Genomic DNA, 18,584 nt, shown 5'->3' on the forward strand with positions numbered 1-18,584 from the left:
CATCGACGCACTTTCCCCGCTGTCTACCTCCGAGCAATAGCCCGACTCCTTCCGCCTGCATCTCTCCAGTGCTGTGCTCACAGCGCGGATTGTAACACGGACAACAAACAAAGTAACATCTTTTCTGTGCGCGCGGCCACAGCTTTCTTTCGTTAAAAGCTGTTTGAATTTGAGGCTTTAAAATCTTTCCATTTGCACTCATTACTGTTAAACAGCAGAGCATATCAAAGGTTGTAACTACACAAGTCGTGTATAAAATCAGCGACACACCACGGGGTTGTTAGATCATTTTAATTGTCATCTTTTCAATATGTACATATATATGTATATTTATCAGTTTCCATGTGTCTCATTGACATAGCAGCTCTCGGCTCCAGCGTCATCAGAAGCTGGCCGTGAACAGGGCGCCATGGCTCCGTGCACAGCCCCACACGTTCTAGATCGTTCTTCTGTGGTTTTGCTTTCCTCTGAAATGGTCTCAGGAAGCGGAACTGTCAGCGCGCACAGAGCAGCTGAGCCAATCCTGACGCTGGTGACGCCGCGATCACACCCTGCTACTCTGCTCCGTTCACGAAGAACACCACAAATATTCTAGTCAGGTAGATCTCAGCAAGCCTTTCGTTGGACACGTGAAGTGTTGCCACCAGCCCGTGAGTGTCGTTATAATTTAGCTGGATCCGAAACCGAGAGAACAAACACAAGACCCAAAGCGGCGTCTGCTGCTGTGCGGCACTCACACGTCCATACATTCATGCATGTTCCATTTGAATTCAAGTAGTTGTGCGTAAAAACACCAGGAGCACCGCTGCGCACGGTCTGCTGTGTGCTGGAGTGGTGTACGTGTAAAGGGGGAGAGTGACACCGGTGGCGCGAGTTTCCTCGATGCACGTTTCGTTCTTTACTGCCTGCGCTCTGAACCACGTCAGGAGAGGAAGAGCAGATACTCCAGCGAAGATTTGGTTTTGGCATTGGTGGGGACGGAATATTCAACCACCGAACCCTGCCCTGTTTCTTTTTTTCTTTTTTTCCCTTTTTGTTTTTGCTTCTTAATAAAAAAAAGGAGAAATATACTTTCCTACATATGCTATTCTACCTGCTTTTAAACCATTTAAAATCACAATTCATAGTTTTACTTTTGAATTATATAATGTTAAATTACTATTAAACAAATGACTGACGAAGTATTTTAGAGTTTAGTTCACTTCAGCCATATTTCATATAAATCAGGTATCATACAAAAATAAAAATAGCTTCAAATACAGTCATGACAATAAAAGAATATGACTTTAAGGACTTAACAACATTACTTCAGTTACACCAACATCTCTTATACATTAGCACTAAGGGAACACTGAATGACCTGCTGGGTTTTGTCCATAAAACTACTCATCTAAGATTACCACAAAGTAAAAGATCTCTCAGCAAAATTATGCAACATTTTAGGCACTACTGCCCCGATTAACTCAGTGAGCTGGGATTTTTTATTCCAAACATGAACTACTGTTACAGCAACAGACATGGACTACTGGTGTCCCACACAACAACTCAATGTCCACTATGTGAAGCAGCCAACCACATGCCTGCTCCTCTCGTTAACTGAGATAAACTGCTGGCATATTGGTTTTCCATCTATACTGTCCAGCCTCTCCTGGTGGACACACAGCAGCATTGTTTAATCTCATTTGAGTCATTGTTAACCTTACCCATCTTTTTAGTCTTCTGAGAGCACTGAAGCTTCTTACAGCCTCAGTACCTGCGTTTTATCCTCAGATTAAAAGTATTATTCTGTGCTTGATGTGCCTCAGCTTTGGCCCTGGCTCCTCCCCTCTGACTGCACCAGGACATATTGCCACCTGATAAAATAACACATTGATTCGTGCCATATAAAAAGTGAGACATGTCAATTCAGATTCTTTGTCAAACATACACTAATGAATCAATTTACATCAGCAGCCTAACAATTGTCATGATAATAAATACTAGTTAATCTATAGCACCAACTCATCAGTCACCTGTGACCTCGCCTCTCCACCTCTGTCCGAGCTACAACATGGCAGAGCTGCCTCTGTCACCTGATGAATAACAGTGAGACACTCCACATACATGCAGTCACACATGTGCTTCAAATACAGTCATGAACCATCAAGTCATCATTTCACCTGTGATCTTGTGTCACCATTACTCTCTGAGCTTTGTGTTGGTTCTTCTGTCACCTGACAAATAGGACATACATGACAATAAGAATAAAATGTGGAGCTGCTTCAGTGTTTCTGTCAATTTGTGCAGATCTTGACTCGTCAGTAATGTTTGTGCTGAGTGCATTTTTAAAACAATTTGTGCAAACTTCACTATAAAGTGGATATTTGCACAATCATGACTACCTCATGACATTTTTTCTCAAAAATTAAATTAATATGTCAGTGCCATTAGGATGAAATTATTGTGTCACCAACATTTAACGTTAGACATATAATTTTACATCACGCAGGACCTGTCATGGTCCTGTCACATCAACACCGTGGTGAAAAAGGCCCGTCAGCGTCTCTACCACCTCAGACGCTTGAGAGACTTCCAACTGCCCTCCAAGGTGCTCAGGAACTTTTACTCCTGCACCATAGAGAGCATCCTGGCGGGAAACATCTTAACCTGGTTCGGGAACAGCACCATGCAGGACAGACGAGCTCTACAGAGGGTTGTGCGGTCAGCTGAGCGCACCATCCGCTCCGAGCTCCCTGACCTGCACTCAATCTACAGCAGGCGGTGCTGGACCAAGGCCAGGAAGATCGTGAAGGACCTCAGCCATCCCAACAACAGACTGTTCTCTCTGTTGAGGTCAGGAAAGCGATTCCGCTCCCTGAAGACAAACACAGAGAGACTGAGGAGGAGCTTCTTCCCGCAGGCGATACGGTCTCTCAATCACACCACCACACAGTACTGACCCACACATATGGTTCTTACACACACACTGGACATTCTGGACATTGTCTTCACTTCATCACTTAAATCACTTTAAGCATATTTGCACTGCACAAGACATAATGTGGATTGCACAACACTGGTCACTATATTCTTCATTTCCAGTTAATACTTGTACAGCTGCTGTTATTGTGTATATATTTATTTATATTTCTTCATACATTCTTATATAGTTCTATATTGTGTATTTTGTTGTACAGTTATTTTATTTTCAACTTTAATTTATATATTTTATCTTATTCCTTCCTTGTTAAATTTACCCTTCATTCTAATTTGTGTTGTACAGTTATTTCATTTTTAACCTTCATTTATATTTTATTCCTTCCTAGTTAAATTTACCCTTTTTAATTTTTCATATTTATTTCCTATCTTATTCATAGCCTTTTTTTTTCTTTAGGTCACGAGCAGTTATATAAGCATTTCACTGCATATCGTACTGTGTATGACTGTGTACGTGACAAATAAAATTTGAATTTGATTTGAATTTGATTTAACAGCCTCTGTAAACTAATATCCTGGCTGCTCGAGGCTGCAGTTTTCTCTGACAGTTTCGATCAAAATGAGAAATGCTGCTCTGAGACTGAGAGAACTAATAGTGCCGCCTGTTGTGCAGTTAGTTTCCCAAACACGTTATTCATGGTTACATACAGTTTTAGACTGATGTGGGCCAAAGCCTAGCATAGCCTGTAACGTTATTATGACACATTTTATGAGTGAACTTGGCTTTAAGTGACTTGAAGGTTTCTTTGAAAAATACTTTCTTATATCCAGCTTCTTCCTCTTTGCTGCCGTCCTCCTCTCCTCCTGGCAGCGCAGGTTTGCCGCTGCTAGAACTAAACAGAGCTCCCTGAAAGGCTCAGCCAATCACATTGGCCATATTTGTCACATGACGTAGGACTCCAGTAGAGAACGTAATTTAACTCTTTCTGCACCGCTGGGTGAATGAGACGTCGACAGATGTTTTTTTCTTTATATCGGGTTTGATTTTCTTTACTCGAAGAGATCAAATTATTGGTGGAGACAATTCAATAATCGCTGGATATTAGTGGGGACATGTCCCTTCCGTCCATGCCAAATCTACGCCCTCGGCCCAGCCAGTACCACTCACTCAACTGAGGGATCTAAAACTCTACACAGATGATCTAAAAACACAAAACCTCTACACACTTCTAACATGCACATTTACACAACTAAATGGCAGTATTAACGAAAAGAAAAACATTCAACAAATCCCTTTAAGTCATTTGTTCATACTTACTTTGTTTGTCTTTTCAGTCTCCATGAGGGTCAGGTGTGGGGAAACGCCCACCTGGCATTTCCTCATTTTAAAGTCCTGATGATGTCACACATGGCATCAGCAGGTCAAACCAAGTGGAGGGGTTTCTTTGTCCATAGAGATGCTTCCTTTTGTTTGTGTTAAGGTTTAATCTGTAACATAATAAAGTATAAAGAAACATGTAACTGAGTATTTGTCTTAATTTGCAGCATGTTTGATTTGCCGGCAACAAAACGCTTCCACAAACAAACCCGGGATAGTGAGTGAAGCAATGTTACATGACAAACAGCAAATCATAGCAAATACATAGAAACAGAATAATGTGTACAATGTGCAAAAAAAAAAAAAAAAAAAAAAAAAAGGTAAACGCATATGGGACAAATGGAGAGCATTGCAACTGCTCCTCCACTTTGTCACAAAGAGCCTCCGGGCCAGAACTCGCAGACTGAGAGAGCTTCGTCCATCAGGCTGTCAGGATGCTGACCATCTCTGAATCGAGAAAGGGGGCCCAAGGGTACGTCTTTCGCCATCTTACAGTGCTGTGATTGCAGCCGTTCAGCACATTGTTCATTCAGTGGTGCTAGTTTCCTTCACTGTGCAAATGTACTGTTTATAAGGTTGTGGAAACCTGCAGTCAGCTGAGACTGAAGAAGTCACTTGGATGAGTGACAAAATGTTTCTCCCACTGAAAATGTCCAGATGAACAGAATCAACCTTTTGGAATTTACTTACCTGGATGATTGAGCACGCTTCAAGACATTATTTTATTAATATTTTTGAAATGATAGCAGCACAAACGAAATTTTTTGCAGCACAAACGTTTGATACCACTTTTGTTGGATTTGAAGAAGGTGGGGGGGCAACATCACTCACATCAGCAAGTTCATTAAACCAAGCTGTGGGTTAGATGATAAAACCCCGGAGCAGACAGATCCATTCATTATTTCAATAGCAGACTGGAACAAGAGCTGTTGACACATGTTGACCCAACTTCAACTCGTGTTCTTAATGAACCTACTTTAAGATTCCCACTTCGTTGATCTGCTCCAGAATAAAATATTGCTTGGGAGGAAACAATAGTCAAGAGTACAACGTTCAAAGAAAGGAGACAGGCCGGTGGTGTCAAAGTCGATAAATGTTTTAACACAGGCATGATGTTTTACTGTACATGCATCCTGTTGTTGATGGGAACAACGTCAGTGAGAATAAAAACGGGAAAAGAAAATATCACTTTGGGCCCCACTACTATCACGCTAGCATAGATCTACATTCTGCTTAGATAGTTTTTTTTGATGAGATGTTTGCGAGCCACTTTTAATTTTAAAATTGATTATAATTATTTATTAGATTGATTGGTACCTTACACCACACACAGCTTAGAGAAAAGATACATTGGCTTTCTGAATGAAAGTACATTTAAATTTTGATCTATAAAATTATGTAAAAATATGTTTTATTCCTTAAAAGGGTAAAGGAGACACAAATGTCTGATGGACTCCAGGTCCATGGGAGCTTTTATTAGGAAACACATGTTTAGAAAATTAATAACCTTCTTTTTGTTTTGTTTTTTTAAATAAGTTAAATAAATAACAGAAATGTTTCCTGGATAATCGCTTCTTCAGGTGTGAGGTGCTTAATTCTTATTTTAACCGCTTCATATATTAAAGCTTTTATTCGAACCGAGCGCCATCTCTTGGTGACATTCTGCAATTGAGTCAAAGGGGAGATTTTAGAGTGGAAAATAGATGTCTCTTTGAAACTGTCTTTGGATGCATTACTTTGAGAAATCATCAAAAGACTGTTTCGTTTCATTTAACATTCAAATCAAAGTTTTAAACTTTTAAATTGATCTAATGACCCAAGTCTATAATATAGTGTTGTGCGTCTACTGTAGCAGGTGGTGTGCAGATGATCTACGGAAAATAAGGTCATTAAATAGAATTAAAAAAAAATGCTTCATGCAGTTTTTAATTCTTTGCATGTCATTTTGTTTTAAACAACTGGTGTTCTATGATGTTGGCTTCACATTTTTGATTCATGATACTTTCATGATCAGTTTGATGTTAATTTTGTCTTTGAACAGTGAGATTTATTCATCACACACACGGTTTCATATATATATATATATATATATATATATATATATATATATATATATATATATATATATATATATATATATATATATTTATCAGTTCCACTTGCACTTCAGCTACAAGGCAAGGCAAGGCAAATTTATTTGTATAGCACAATTCAACAACAAGGTGATTCAAAGTGCTTTACAGAGACATTAGAAACAAAAACAAATAAAAAGCATGATTTAAAATTGATTAAAACAAGCAAACAAACTAACTAAACACACACATTTCACACCTATTCGCGCGATCGGAACCCTTATCGTAAGGGGAGCTACCAGTCCTTCTGTGGACGAGCTACTTTCTATTTTAAATTCCCTGAATTTAAAGTACTCTCTAGACCCAGTCTAGACCCAGTTGGGGAGCTACCCAGAGCTCTAATCCCACTTAACAAACAAACAAACAAAACAGTATATAAAATCAAAACAGATAAAATCAGAAATAGATAAGATCAGTAGTTAGTGTAAGTTTTGAAATTTAAGCTTAAAAGTGTGGATTTGGTGCTTTATTCAAATGCAGCTGAGAACAGGTGAGTCTTCAACCTGGATTTAAATAAACTGAGTGTTTCAGCTGATCTGAGGCTTTCTGGGAGTTTGTTCCAGATATAAGGAGCATAAAAGCTGAATGCAGCTTCTCCGTGTCTGGTTCTGAGTGTCTACAATCAACGGATTTCAGGTCGTGTACCAGAGGAGGAAAATAGTAGCACATTATATATATAAAAATATATAAATAAATATATTTATTTATTTATTTATTTATTACAGGTCTGTGTGTGTTTGTGTGTGTGCATTTCTTAAGTCACCAGTTCATCATTTCTGCAAACAAACATTGCTGCTCAGTTTTTTTTTCAGATTTTTAGATTTTTGCCACAAAGAAACTATCATTTTAATTTATTTATTTATTTTTTCAGTTTTATTGGAGAGAAGGCCAACATTTCCTTAGCAGATCTCTTAGAACACAGCCATAAATTAAAGGACGGAAGAAAGTGCAACCATTTCATTTTGGTGAGAACTGTTCCTCTAAAATGTGATTTTGGTGCTGGTATGATCAAATTAATTATATCATCTAGAAAGCATGCAGGGCTTGCAATCATTGAAATACTAAAAACATCATAAAATTTAGCCTTTGTAGTAATAAAAACATAAAGGCTTATCAGTTCCACTTGCACTTCAGCTACAATCAACGGATTTCAGGTCGTGTACCAGAGGAGGAAAATAGTAGCACATTATACAGCCTGGATATGGAAATAATTTTTTATTTGCATAAAAGAAGAAGAGAGAGTAGTAAAGTGGAAAACTACTGCTTCCTGTCCCCCTCTTCATGTTTCTGAAGTACAATCACTGTGGCGATGACTTCAAAGTGTCTTTGTGCTGGGGTTCACCTTTGCTTTGTGTTCATACATAAATGCTAAGATAAACATCATACGTGTGACCTCATTAGGATAGTGATATTTGTTGTGTTGTAGCCTAGAGATTTATATTGTTAAATGGTAATTTGAGACAATGGGTTGGGAAGTAACAAAGTACAAATACTTTGTTACTGTACTCAAGAAGAATTTTCAGGTATCTGTACTTTACTCCCTACTTTTTAAGTAAATATCTCCAATGTCTACTTCTGAGATTTAAATTTTTTTTAACTGCTTTAGGTTCAGTGTATCAGCATCTATATTGCTTATACTAGTGGATTAAAGTGGGCTGGAGTGAATACAGGTGTCCGTAAGTTCTTGTCACGTGACTTCTAGCTAGCCCTACAGAGGATGAGTGAGCATGGACTAATATCAAATGCAGCATTTCTATCAGCTCAACAACAAACATCAGTTACATTATTCATATGTTGCATGGGAATGATCTACAGCTTAGTGCAGGTTAGGTTGTTGTACTGTGATGGATTTACAGTAAAGCACAGTTTTGACTGGTGCACAGTGGCTGTGACGCTCATGGTCAGTGTTAGATTATATCGCGTGCAGCAGTGATGATTTTGCCTTTAGGCTGATGTTGCTTAAATTCATTCATTGAATTCAACTTATTAAGATCAAAGAGTTGTGTTGACAGATTTCTTTCATTACCAACCACAGTATTTCTTTATCATGTAGAGAAAACTGTTGAAGTTACACTTCTTTTTCTGATATTGAAATAGCTCACAAATGAAATGTGCAGTTAAACTACTCTACACTGACAGAAAGAAGATTTTCACTGGTGGTATGTGAGTGGCCCGTGATCAGTTTGACATCTCCGACTTAAACAGTATGCTGCTGGGATGGAAATCATGAAACATCTGTGTGCATCTTGTTGGATTCAGTTATGTAAATCCAAAGAGACCAGTAAACCTCAGGTAAACAATAGCAGCAGATCAGCTGATCACAGCATGTATACAGGATTCAGTTCAAGGAGACAGATTATTGTAAGTTGCCCATTAACTACTTAGTATTGACATATGTTTCTCTGTTTCTCTAAATTACAATAGAAACACATTAGAAGCCTCACAGTCAGTGTGACAGGAAACACGAAACAGAGGCACAGTTTTAGAAACTCGTGTAATGTGTACAATATGGAGTTTGAGTTTGGGCACAATTCAGAGAGGTGTACTGTTTTCCCTCCTTGTAAATCTCACATTTGATGATGGACCACAGGTTCTCAATGGGGTTCAGATCAGGTGAACAAGGAGGCCATGTCATTAGTTTTTCTTCTTTTATACCCTTTCTTGCCAGCCACGCTGTGGAGTACTTGGACGCGTGTGATGGAGCATTGTCCTGCATGAAAATCATGTTTTTCTTGAAGGATGCAGACTTCTTCCTGTACCACTGCTTGAAGAAGGTGTCTTCCAGAAACTGGCAGTAGGACTGGGAGTTGAGCTTGACTCCATCCTCAACCCGAAAAGGCCCCACAAGCTCATCTTTGATGATACCAGCCCAGACCAGTACTCCACCTCCACCTTGCTGGCGTCTGAGTGGGACTGGAGCTCTCAGCCCTTTACCAATCCAGCCACGGGCCCATCCATCTGGCCCATCAAGACTCACTCTCATTTCATCAGTCCATAAAACCTTAGAAAAACCAGTCTTGAGATATTTCTTGGCCCAGTCTTGACGTTTCAGCTTGTGTGTCTTGTTCAGTGGTGGTCGTCTTTCAGCCTTTCTTACCTTGGCCATGTCTCTGAGTATTGCACACCTTGTGCTTTTGGGCACTCCAGTGATGTTGCAGCTCTGAAATATGGCCAAACTGGTGGCAAGTGGCATCTTGGCAGCTGCACGCTTGACTTTTCTCAGTTCATGGGCAGTTATTTTGCGCCTTGGTTTTTCCACACGCCTCTTGCGACCCTGTTGACTATTTTGAATGAAACGCTCGATTGTTCGATGATCACGCTTCAGAAGCTTTGCAATTTTGAGACTGCTGCATCCCTCTGCAAGATATCTCACTATTTTTGACTTTTCTGAGCCTGTCAAGTCCTTCTTTTGACCCATTTTGCCAAAGGAAAGGACGTTGCCTAATAATTATGCACACCTGATATAGGGTGTTGATGTCATTAGACCACACCCCTTCTCATTACAGAGATGCACATCACCTAATATGCTTAATTGGTAGTAGGCTTTCGAGCCTATACAGCTTGGAGTAAGACAACATGCATGAAGAGGATGATGTGGACAAAATACTCATTTGCCTAATAATTCTGCACTCCCTGTATACATGTGTGCGTATTAAGGACTTGGATAATTGATAAATGGATAAAGAATAAACCATAAAATGAAACAATGATCTTTTTTGAGTGTTTATTTTTAAACAGGATAAAAGTACTAAATTAAAAACATATATAACAGCTGCTGGTTATGCTTCTAATTTCTGGTTGATATTGTAGTATTTTATCACACTGGATGTCCAAACTTGGTGAGGCGACTTTAGGTATGAATACGTATTAAATTTGAGTCCATTTGATTATATACCACCAATTCACAATAATTATTATATATAATAAATAAAAGACCTTAAAATAATAGCGACAAAACCCTACCAATAAAATAATCCCCTATGAGCAACCACTTGGGGATGGTGGGATGGAAAAACTCCCTTTTAAGAAACCTTCGGCAGAATGTGGCTCAAGGACGGGCAAATGGTTGAAGATGGTTGAAGATTTCAACAATGTTATCTGTTGTGTTTCAGTGGTACATTGTTACCAGATGTTACTTTATCCTGTTAAATCCCAGCTTTTCAGTCAGGACAACGTTTTCCAAAGACATAAGCACAAACCAAAATCATTGTGCAGATTAACAGCAGTACATTTGTCAGGTTTGTGATGGATCATCCCATTTTTGCTTTATAATCGCATTAAATCAAATTTGCACCTGGTTTATAACCATGTGATCTGTCCATGCAGGAGTGATTGGTACTAAAAGTGGGCCCATGTATAACTGTGCAGACATTTCCTAACACATCATGAGTGATTTACCATAAATGATTGATTAAAAACACATCTGTGAAAACATTACTGATAAACTTCATGTAATATTACGTTAAAGCAAATGTAAATTTATTATTAAAACAAGAATGTTTCAATCTGACCACAAACTTTTGAGCAGTCGTGTGTTTTGTGTACATGTGTCTGTATCTGATCAGGATTTTTTTGTTGTGTCTATCATCAAAAATCAAGATGAAGTGTTTTCACTCTGATGGCAAACTCTCCCTAACAAGTCCACTTTATTGCGTGCTCATTTTCTCATTTTACTGGCTCACAGGTGTCTGACTTTATGCATGCTTCCTGACCTGTCACGCTCATCAGTGGCTCATGGATGTCTGTACTTGACCACAGAGGCAGCGCATCGTTCAATCCTGCCAGCTGCCTATCTAGGGAGCATTTCAAGGATGACAGACTCCACTTTCTCTGCAGCAAGACAGCTCATAACGTTTTAACAGTGTCTCCCTGTCCTCATACTTCTATATCATCTTCTATAATAGAGAACTATCATTGCAATCTACACTACAGCTCAGAAGTTTGAAGTCCATTAGAAACGTCTTATTTTGAAAAAGTACTAAAATTCTTATTCATATTTTGCAAATTTGTCAGAAATATAAAGAAATGTCAATGAGTAAAACTCACATTGGGGGGGAAGAAAGAAAAAAACAAACAAACAAAAAAACAAAACACCTGGGTCACCTGTATGGAGAAAAAAAACAGAAGAGAAAGCAAACAACAAAGAGCAACATAATAAAAAAAAAACGGCACCATGACAATAAACTAGCTAGCAGTAGATATCAGTAGATACTAAATAATAAACGATATTGTGCAGCACGCAAGATAGACAGCGCACAATGTGCTTTGAGGCAGCAGCCAAGAAAGCTTTAGTCCGCGTCTGTGAATACCCGTGTGTACACCTGTGTGCATACCTGTGTGGATCAGCATGCTTGCATTCCAAAGGTTTCTCCATGTAACGATCTGCTAGGGAGTGTGGGGAGCCACAGCCCCGTCCTCCAGGGTATGAAGCAGGCATGGAGGAGATCAAAACTCCAGACATCCAGAGGCCCCCAGAACACAAGAGACCATGGAAGACCAACAGAGGGGCAGCCGCGCCACTGTCCCAGTAAGAGCTGAGGAGAGTCCCAGATGAGGGCTCGCCCAGCAGCCGCGGAGCAGAAGTCAGGGGGAGTTGCAGTGACGCGCCCGTGAGCTCCGCCGGCAGCCAGCTGTGCCTGAGTGACCGAGCCCCAGGCCGAGAGGCCGGGGGCACCCCACCTCCGAAGTGGCCCGAGCGAGCCCCAGGCTCCAGGCCCCGCCAAGGAGTGAGCCGGTGTGTACCCGGACGCCCATCCCCAGACACAAAGACCCACCAACGCACCGATGTCTGAGGGAGTCCGCCACTGGCAGGGGAAGTGGTGGTGGGGGGAGATAGGCCTCCAAACCTTGGAGGGCCTGAGATGTCCCCAGAGAGGTGGCGCCTGACACCCAACCTGACATATAGACACAGACATACAGGCACACACAGATACAAACATCCATTCCCACCCTCATGCTCTCATATGCACTTACTCCACACTCAACCAACGTGGAGACAGACATAAAGAGACGCTGTACACACGATCACACTCCCCAAGCGTACTCTACGAACCGGGTCTAGGTACCCTTGCCCCTGGAGGGGGAACTGCACCCAGACCCAGGTGGTGTTACCCTTTTCCCTGCGGTGGGGGGAGGCAGACCGCCCCGACTCCGCAACAGCAGGGAGGCCCCACACTCCAGACCGCAGTCGGACGGCTGACTCCTCCTCCCAGCCCCCCGCTCCAGCAGGCCGCAGAGAATGGGGGTGAGAGAAGACTCCAAACCTCCCTCCACCCGCTCATTGTAGTGTTGATGCATGTGTGTTCTAAGGTGCATTTAAAACCCAGGAGGGCATGGAGCTACCTGCCAGAGAGCAGCAGGTAAGCGCATGGTCCCTCCTGCTAGCCCTCAATGTCTACGTGTATTCATTTTTTTCTTCCTAATGTCATTAAAACAAATTTGCACATTTGTATAATAACAGTTGGACCTACAGATCTATTAAGCTTTCGGTTTTTTCTCAGTGTCACACATGGAATAGTTTTCATCTCTTTCAATCAGAAAGCTCAAATCTTTAACCAGATCTTTGTTTCTTTGAATCATTCCCATATTTTTCACCTCCTGTAATATAATTATAGTTAACCAGGTCTGAGCTACTTTGATCTGCAGTGACCTCGGGGGCTTGGATACCTATTTTTTATTTTCACAGGTGCAGAGCCTTTTCTACAAAATTACAATTACAATTATTTAATTATCAGTTAAACCCACGGATTAACTTTCAGTTCTTACAGTAAGAATCCTCCAACAACCTTTTGAAAGAAACATGTTTTTGTCTTACTTCAATTTTGAGACCAACTGAACCCACAAACCTGAAGCTCCAGACCCCAAACTAACCAAATGTAATGTTTCCTTAATCAGCACAGTCATTTTAGCTCTTGGTGTGTGATGTCTACTCACAGTTTTGGTGCTTGCTTCTTCGACTTGATCCACGATCGTCTCCACAGCATCTCTCTGCTGTTTCCTCTCTCCTCATGCTTCTCTTCATGCGTCCTGTCCTCAGATATAATCCAACCAGCTGCCTCCTTGTTTCCAGCTTGACTTGTTTAGCAGAATTTCCAGTTAAGATAAATCCAGAAAAGTTGTCCTGCTTCAAAAGCTCCTCCAGCTGCCTGTCTTGTTGTCCTCCTCTTCTTTTGCATTTTTGTATTTGTATTTTTTGGACTTCATGTTGCCATGACAACATATCACAGAGCATTATGGTAGATTAAATCAGGGGCTTCTGTCCTCCTGCAGAACTGTTGGTGATGTCGTGGGGATTTAAAGTTGTGTTCGTGAGGTTTATCTTTAAACTCACTGATCCTGCAAGAGCAGGAATTAAACTACAAACCTTCATAGTCCCCATCAGTACTGTTCATTCTGCTCTGCAGCAGTGGTCACAGGGGCAGCTTTGAGTAGTTTAAGCACGTTTTTATGACATGTTTATGAACAGCTGTCTGCTCTGATGTTTACTGGGTCCTTGAACGTGTCATGTTGACGTCCTGGAGTAACACAAACACACAAACCTGTTTTATTCTGAATAAATGTGTGAGATGGCCCTCAGGCCTCTATGTCCAGGTCCAGGTTTGGGGGCTTCTTGTATTAGGGGAGTATTAGTTAGAGCAGTGTTGAGGCTGTATTTGGCCTCTCTCAGTCTTTCAGGGCATTCGGGCTTATTTGAATGTTGTTTGCTTTGCACAGCACAGATACACACACTACACATTACTACTGAACTGACAACACATTTTTGTTGTTGTTTTACTTTTTTTTAAATAAATGTGCTTTTTAGTTGATGTGTGATGTCCATCTTTTGTGGTGTCCATCATTTTGGCTGATCAAAAATCTTCATAGTGTCACTACAGGCCAAGGTAATGCCATCCATGGTAAGTATCTGGTTAGATGCTATGTTTTTAAGAATTTTAGGGTTAGTTTTGTCTGAATTCAAAGCAGAAAATTAGAGGCCATCCAGGCCTTCATGTCTATAAGACATGTCCTATTTGTGTCATCTGACTTCATAGATAACCATAACTGGGTATCAGCTGCATTGCATTGGAAATGCATCCTGTGTCTTCTAATAACACTTCTTAATGGGAGTAGGATTATGTAAAAAGGTCCCAGGAGAAAGGCAGCTGGCTTGAAATGAGAGGATGCTAATCTTTAGTTATATCATGCATCTATATTAAAAGTCTGGAAATCTGAACAGAACATTTAAAATCCAAATGCAACTTAACTGAAGAGTAAAAGAGTGGACAAGCTCAAAATGTAACAACCCTCAACTTCTGTCTCTTCCAGGACTCTCACTGAGTGACTGCATATAGCCTAAGAGCAAGCACTCATAGCAAGCAACATTGAAGGGAAATCTCCCTTTTAACAGGAAACAGCTTTGGCAGCCAGAGAGAGATACTTTCATTCTTGTAGAAAGATTATGCCATCTCAAGAGCAACAGAAGCAGGAATCGTCAGAGACACAAAGCACCGGACCTCCCCTGCAAAGTGCTCGGAGCTAAACTCTCCTTCTCTCCCCTTACTAGGAGTTTCTGCTGTTGACCCACTAGAGGGCAGGCTTTTGCCATGAGCAGGCCAGGAATGAACATATTTGTTGACACATCTATTCAATTACTTACAGCAAGAATGACTACGACCTGTCCTATAACATCAACCTCAGAAATAATCCGAGGGACAGAATACTCAGTTACGTTGCAATAGGTTTAGGCAGCTGGGGTACTCTCATGATGCACTGAGTGTTTCTTCTTCCAGTCAGCTTTTTAGTCACTATGTGTTTATACATCTCTCGATATTTAATTATTAGTTATGTATAATATCTGGCTCTCTTCCATAGCGTGTCGTGTCCCGATTTCCTCCCGTCACCTCCAACCAGTCGTGACAAATGGCGACTCCTCCATAGCCTGGTTCTGATGGAGGTTTCTTCCTGTTAAAAGGGAGTTTTTCCTTCCCAATATTGCCAAAGCGCTTGCTCTTAGGGGGTCATTTGATTGTTGGGTGTTCTCTGTTTCCTCTGTATTATCGTAGGCTCTTTACCTTACAACATAAAGTCAGAATTTTAATCATGGATACTTTCCAAAACATGGGTATAAAACTGAGCAAATACCTGGATTTTCAAGAGTGAGAGAGGATTTCTTTGTGATGTGATTTTATTTCTAGATAACATTAATACAAGTGAATAAAATGACTACAAATCTTTTTTTGAGTTTATTTAGTTCCTGAAAATAAATAATTTGAAAAAATGTTTAGTTTTGTTATTACTGAATAAGGCACAACAAGGTACATAAAGTTTTTTTTCAGGGTGTAATAAAAAAACACCTTTAGCTCATTTTAGATTTTACTTGCTATAAAGAAGGAAATGATTTCACTCTGCAGTATGGAGTGTCTCCAGTAGATGGCGATGGTGCATTACAAAAGTAATGTTAATAACAAGGCAATGATTTGTGCCAAATTAAATAAACCCACCAAAAATTTATAGCAAGACATTGGATCACATGTCCACGTGATTCCATATTTTCAAGTTAATTATTGGCTGTTATATTAAGATGTTTACATGAACCAATATAATTGTGCTGTTTGGGATGTGTGGTGCTTCATGGATCAGATTCTTTGTCATTGTGCTTTAAGAACAACACAAATTGTATGCAAGTGAAAAGAGCGCACTGTTAAGATATATATACACACACACACACACACACACACACACACACACACACACACACACGAGATTGTTTGCCTTAGGCTGCTGAATAGGTGTACCAGATAAAGTAGGTCAAGTTGAGACTTCACTGGGGAGAAAACCAAAAGATATCCAGTAACATTTACATCTGATATGGTCTTGTTTGTATTTGGTCCCAATGTGTACAAATATTAACTCACACACCTGAGACGACCTTTGTCAACGCCATAATCTGACAAAGTCGACAAGGTAAAGAAGCAGTGATTTATTTAGTCTTTAGACCAACTGCTTGAACTAATCAGTAAAATGGGTCACTGATGCAGACAGACCAAAGATCCAGCTCAAAAGGTTTATTCAGATGAACAGATCAGAAACATTTCCAAATGTCAGACAGCTTAGAAGCAGAGCCATACCCTGATAACATCCATCGCTCCATGTGACATTTCACACAAACACCACAACATACAAGAACTGATGCCAGCTTTAAAGCCAGGAAATCAGGAAAGAATCAGCTGGAGCAGAAGTGAGTTTACTTCAAAGCCTGTGTTGTTAACATGCTGACTCCAGGCTCACTTCTACGTCTCAGCATTTAGCTCTTGTCACCCAGAGTGTGCTTGTCAAACAGGTACTCTGCCATCTTGTTGTTGTGGGCATCCATGCGGGTGAGGTTAGTGATGTGGTCACCCAGCTTCTTGATGGACTTCACCTGCTCATCCAGGTAGTGGCTCTCCAGGAAGTCACACAGCTGGGAAAACAAACTACAGTTAACATTTGATGATTTGTCAAACATACACAGCATGAACTAGTTCAGTCTTTAACCCCAAACTCTTCCCTCCAACTCCCACTTACATGAGGGTCATTATGCTGAGAAGCCAGCTTGTGCAGGTCCAGCAGAGCCTGGTTTACTTTCTTCTCCAGCTGCAGAGCACACTGCATGGCCTCCAGCCCGCTGCCCCACTCATCACGCTCTGGTTTCTGCACAACAAACAATTCTGTTAGAGACTGAACACTTGTTTTAAGCTCTGTATACACATTACACACTAACGCTAACAACAAGAGAACAAGTGTCATAACACTGCTCCTTAATCCCAGTTTCTGTGTTAGAGACACAGTCAGGTATGTCACAGCAGGACTGGTTCAGTTTGTACACACCTTGATGTCCTGGAGTAAGACGCGACCTCCTCTCTTGTTCTGGAAGGACAGCAGCTTGTCAGCGTGCTCCCTCTCCTCATGGCTGTTCTCCTTGAAGAAGTGGGAGAAGCCTGGCAGGGCCACATCATCACGGTCAAAGTAGAAGGCCTGACAAATCAGACACAGGTTATTAGTACACAGCACCAATTCTTCTGCAAATACAGCATCGTGACAAACAGTTATGGAGACAGACATGATTCATGATGGACAGTTCAGCCGGTTTAGACCGAGGTAACTGCTGAACTCGAGACTAAGACCCCACTCTGCTGCTAGTTCAACAATTCAAACTTGACACCCACCAACACAGAATCTTGCACTGTGCAGGGTTGCTGCAAGTATGAGTGGAGCAGCAAATGCTCTCCAGGTCTGTTGTCCATTAAACATACAATTAACTGAGAAAAATATATAACTGTCAAAACATCTGTTGAAATTTCATGATTCAGTTTCACATTGTGACCTTTAAACTTTCACCTAAGAGCACAAGTCAATATCTAACACTGTTAAAAAATAATCTGTCATTTGTTAAAAAGCTGCATTAACACAATACATCTTAGTGTGCTACAATTACATCCCTGTTCTAGCTGCGCCATTTAACCTTAATATTCATAATAAAATGATTTTACATTTAAACAGCACACAGTGCCGTCATTTCAAAATAGTAAACATTCCTCAGAAAAGAGTCTGCTTTGATGATGGACTCTTTCTGTGTTCTCACCATAGAAGTGTAGGTGTAAGACGCAAACAGCTCCATGTTCACCATCCGGTTGATGGCGGCCTCGCAGTCGCGGTGGTAGTTCTGACGCACTTGGGACTCCATTTCGGCTGGCGTTTCTTGTGCTTTTTATTAACAAAAACGGTGCAAAAATAAAGCTTTACGTTGAAGTTATCTGTAGCTGAAATATAAAGTTGGATGAAGTCAAGAAGTTCCGTTCAAACACTGTTGAAGCAACAACTCCTCAAAGATTCCTCCCCTGGTGTGAAACGCACACTCGCGGGTCCCTGTGTTTATACTCCACGGAGGAGCTCGTGACAGATGTATGTTTCCACCAATCACTGAGCACGGGTGTAACGTGTGTGACACAGAGGATAGAGTTGCTTTTTTTCTCCTCCCGATTCGTAGAAAACTCATCATCCAGTTTAATGTTTAATGTGACCTGCTGGCAGATAGTCAGGTGCAATGACAAAGCATTTTCATATTTCAACAGATAACAAGCAAAACATGTAAAATATGTAAAATTTAATCTCAAAACACTAGATGAAGACTCTCTGATGGA

At 40.7% G+C, this 18,584-nt stretch overlaps 1 protein-coding gene across 1 annotated transcript; it reads right to left on the bottom strand.

Moving 5' to 3' along the window:
* Positions 1-16,454: 16,454 nt before the first annotated feature.
* LOC146670799 (ferritin, middle subunit-like) lies at positions 16,455-18,184 on the bottom strand. The gene is made up of 4 exons (XM_085402883.1): positions 18,026-18,184; positions 17,272-17,418; positions 16,969-17,094; positions 16,455-16,864 (listed from the first exon to the last, which is right to left on the bottom strand). Exons 1-4 carry the CDS (start codon positions 18,125-18,127, stop codon positions 16,709-16,711), a joined length of 531 nt encoding a protein of 176 aa, XP_085259009.1. The 5' UTR covers positions 18,128-18,184; the 3' UTR covers positions 16,455-16,708.
* Between the last annotated feature and the right edge of the window lie 400 nt (positions 18,185-18,584).

The sequence above is a fragment of the Rhamphochromis longiceps genome, linkage group LG4 (genome assembly GCF_057381845.1).
Source record: "Rhamphochromis longiceps isolate RC_006_pf linkage group LG4, R_longiceps_female_GT1.1, whole genome shotgun sequence".
NCBI lineage: Eukaryota > Metazoa > Chordata > Actinopteri > Cichliformes > Cichlidae > Rhamphochromis > Rhamphochromis longiceps.

Excerpts from the sequence above, each read along its gene's own strand:
- LOC146670799 (XM_085402883.1), bottom strand. The coding sequence starts at position 18,127 with ATGGAGTCCCAAGTGCGTCAGAACTACCACCGCGACTGCGAGGCCGCC. Across the intron at positions 17,419-18,025 it reads CTTACACCTACACTTCTATG|GCCTTCTACTTTGACCGTGA; the intron begins GTGAGAACACAG and ends CTGATTTGTCAG. Across the intron at positions 16,865-16,968 it reads CTCAGCATAATGACCCTCAT|CTGTGTGACTTCCTGGAGAG; the intron begins GTAAGTGGGAGT and ends TTGTTTTCCCAG.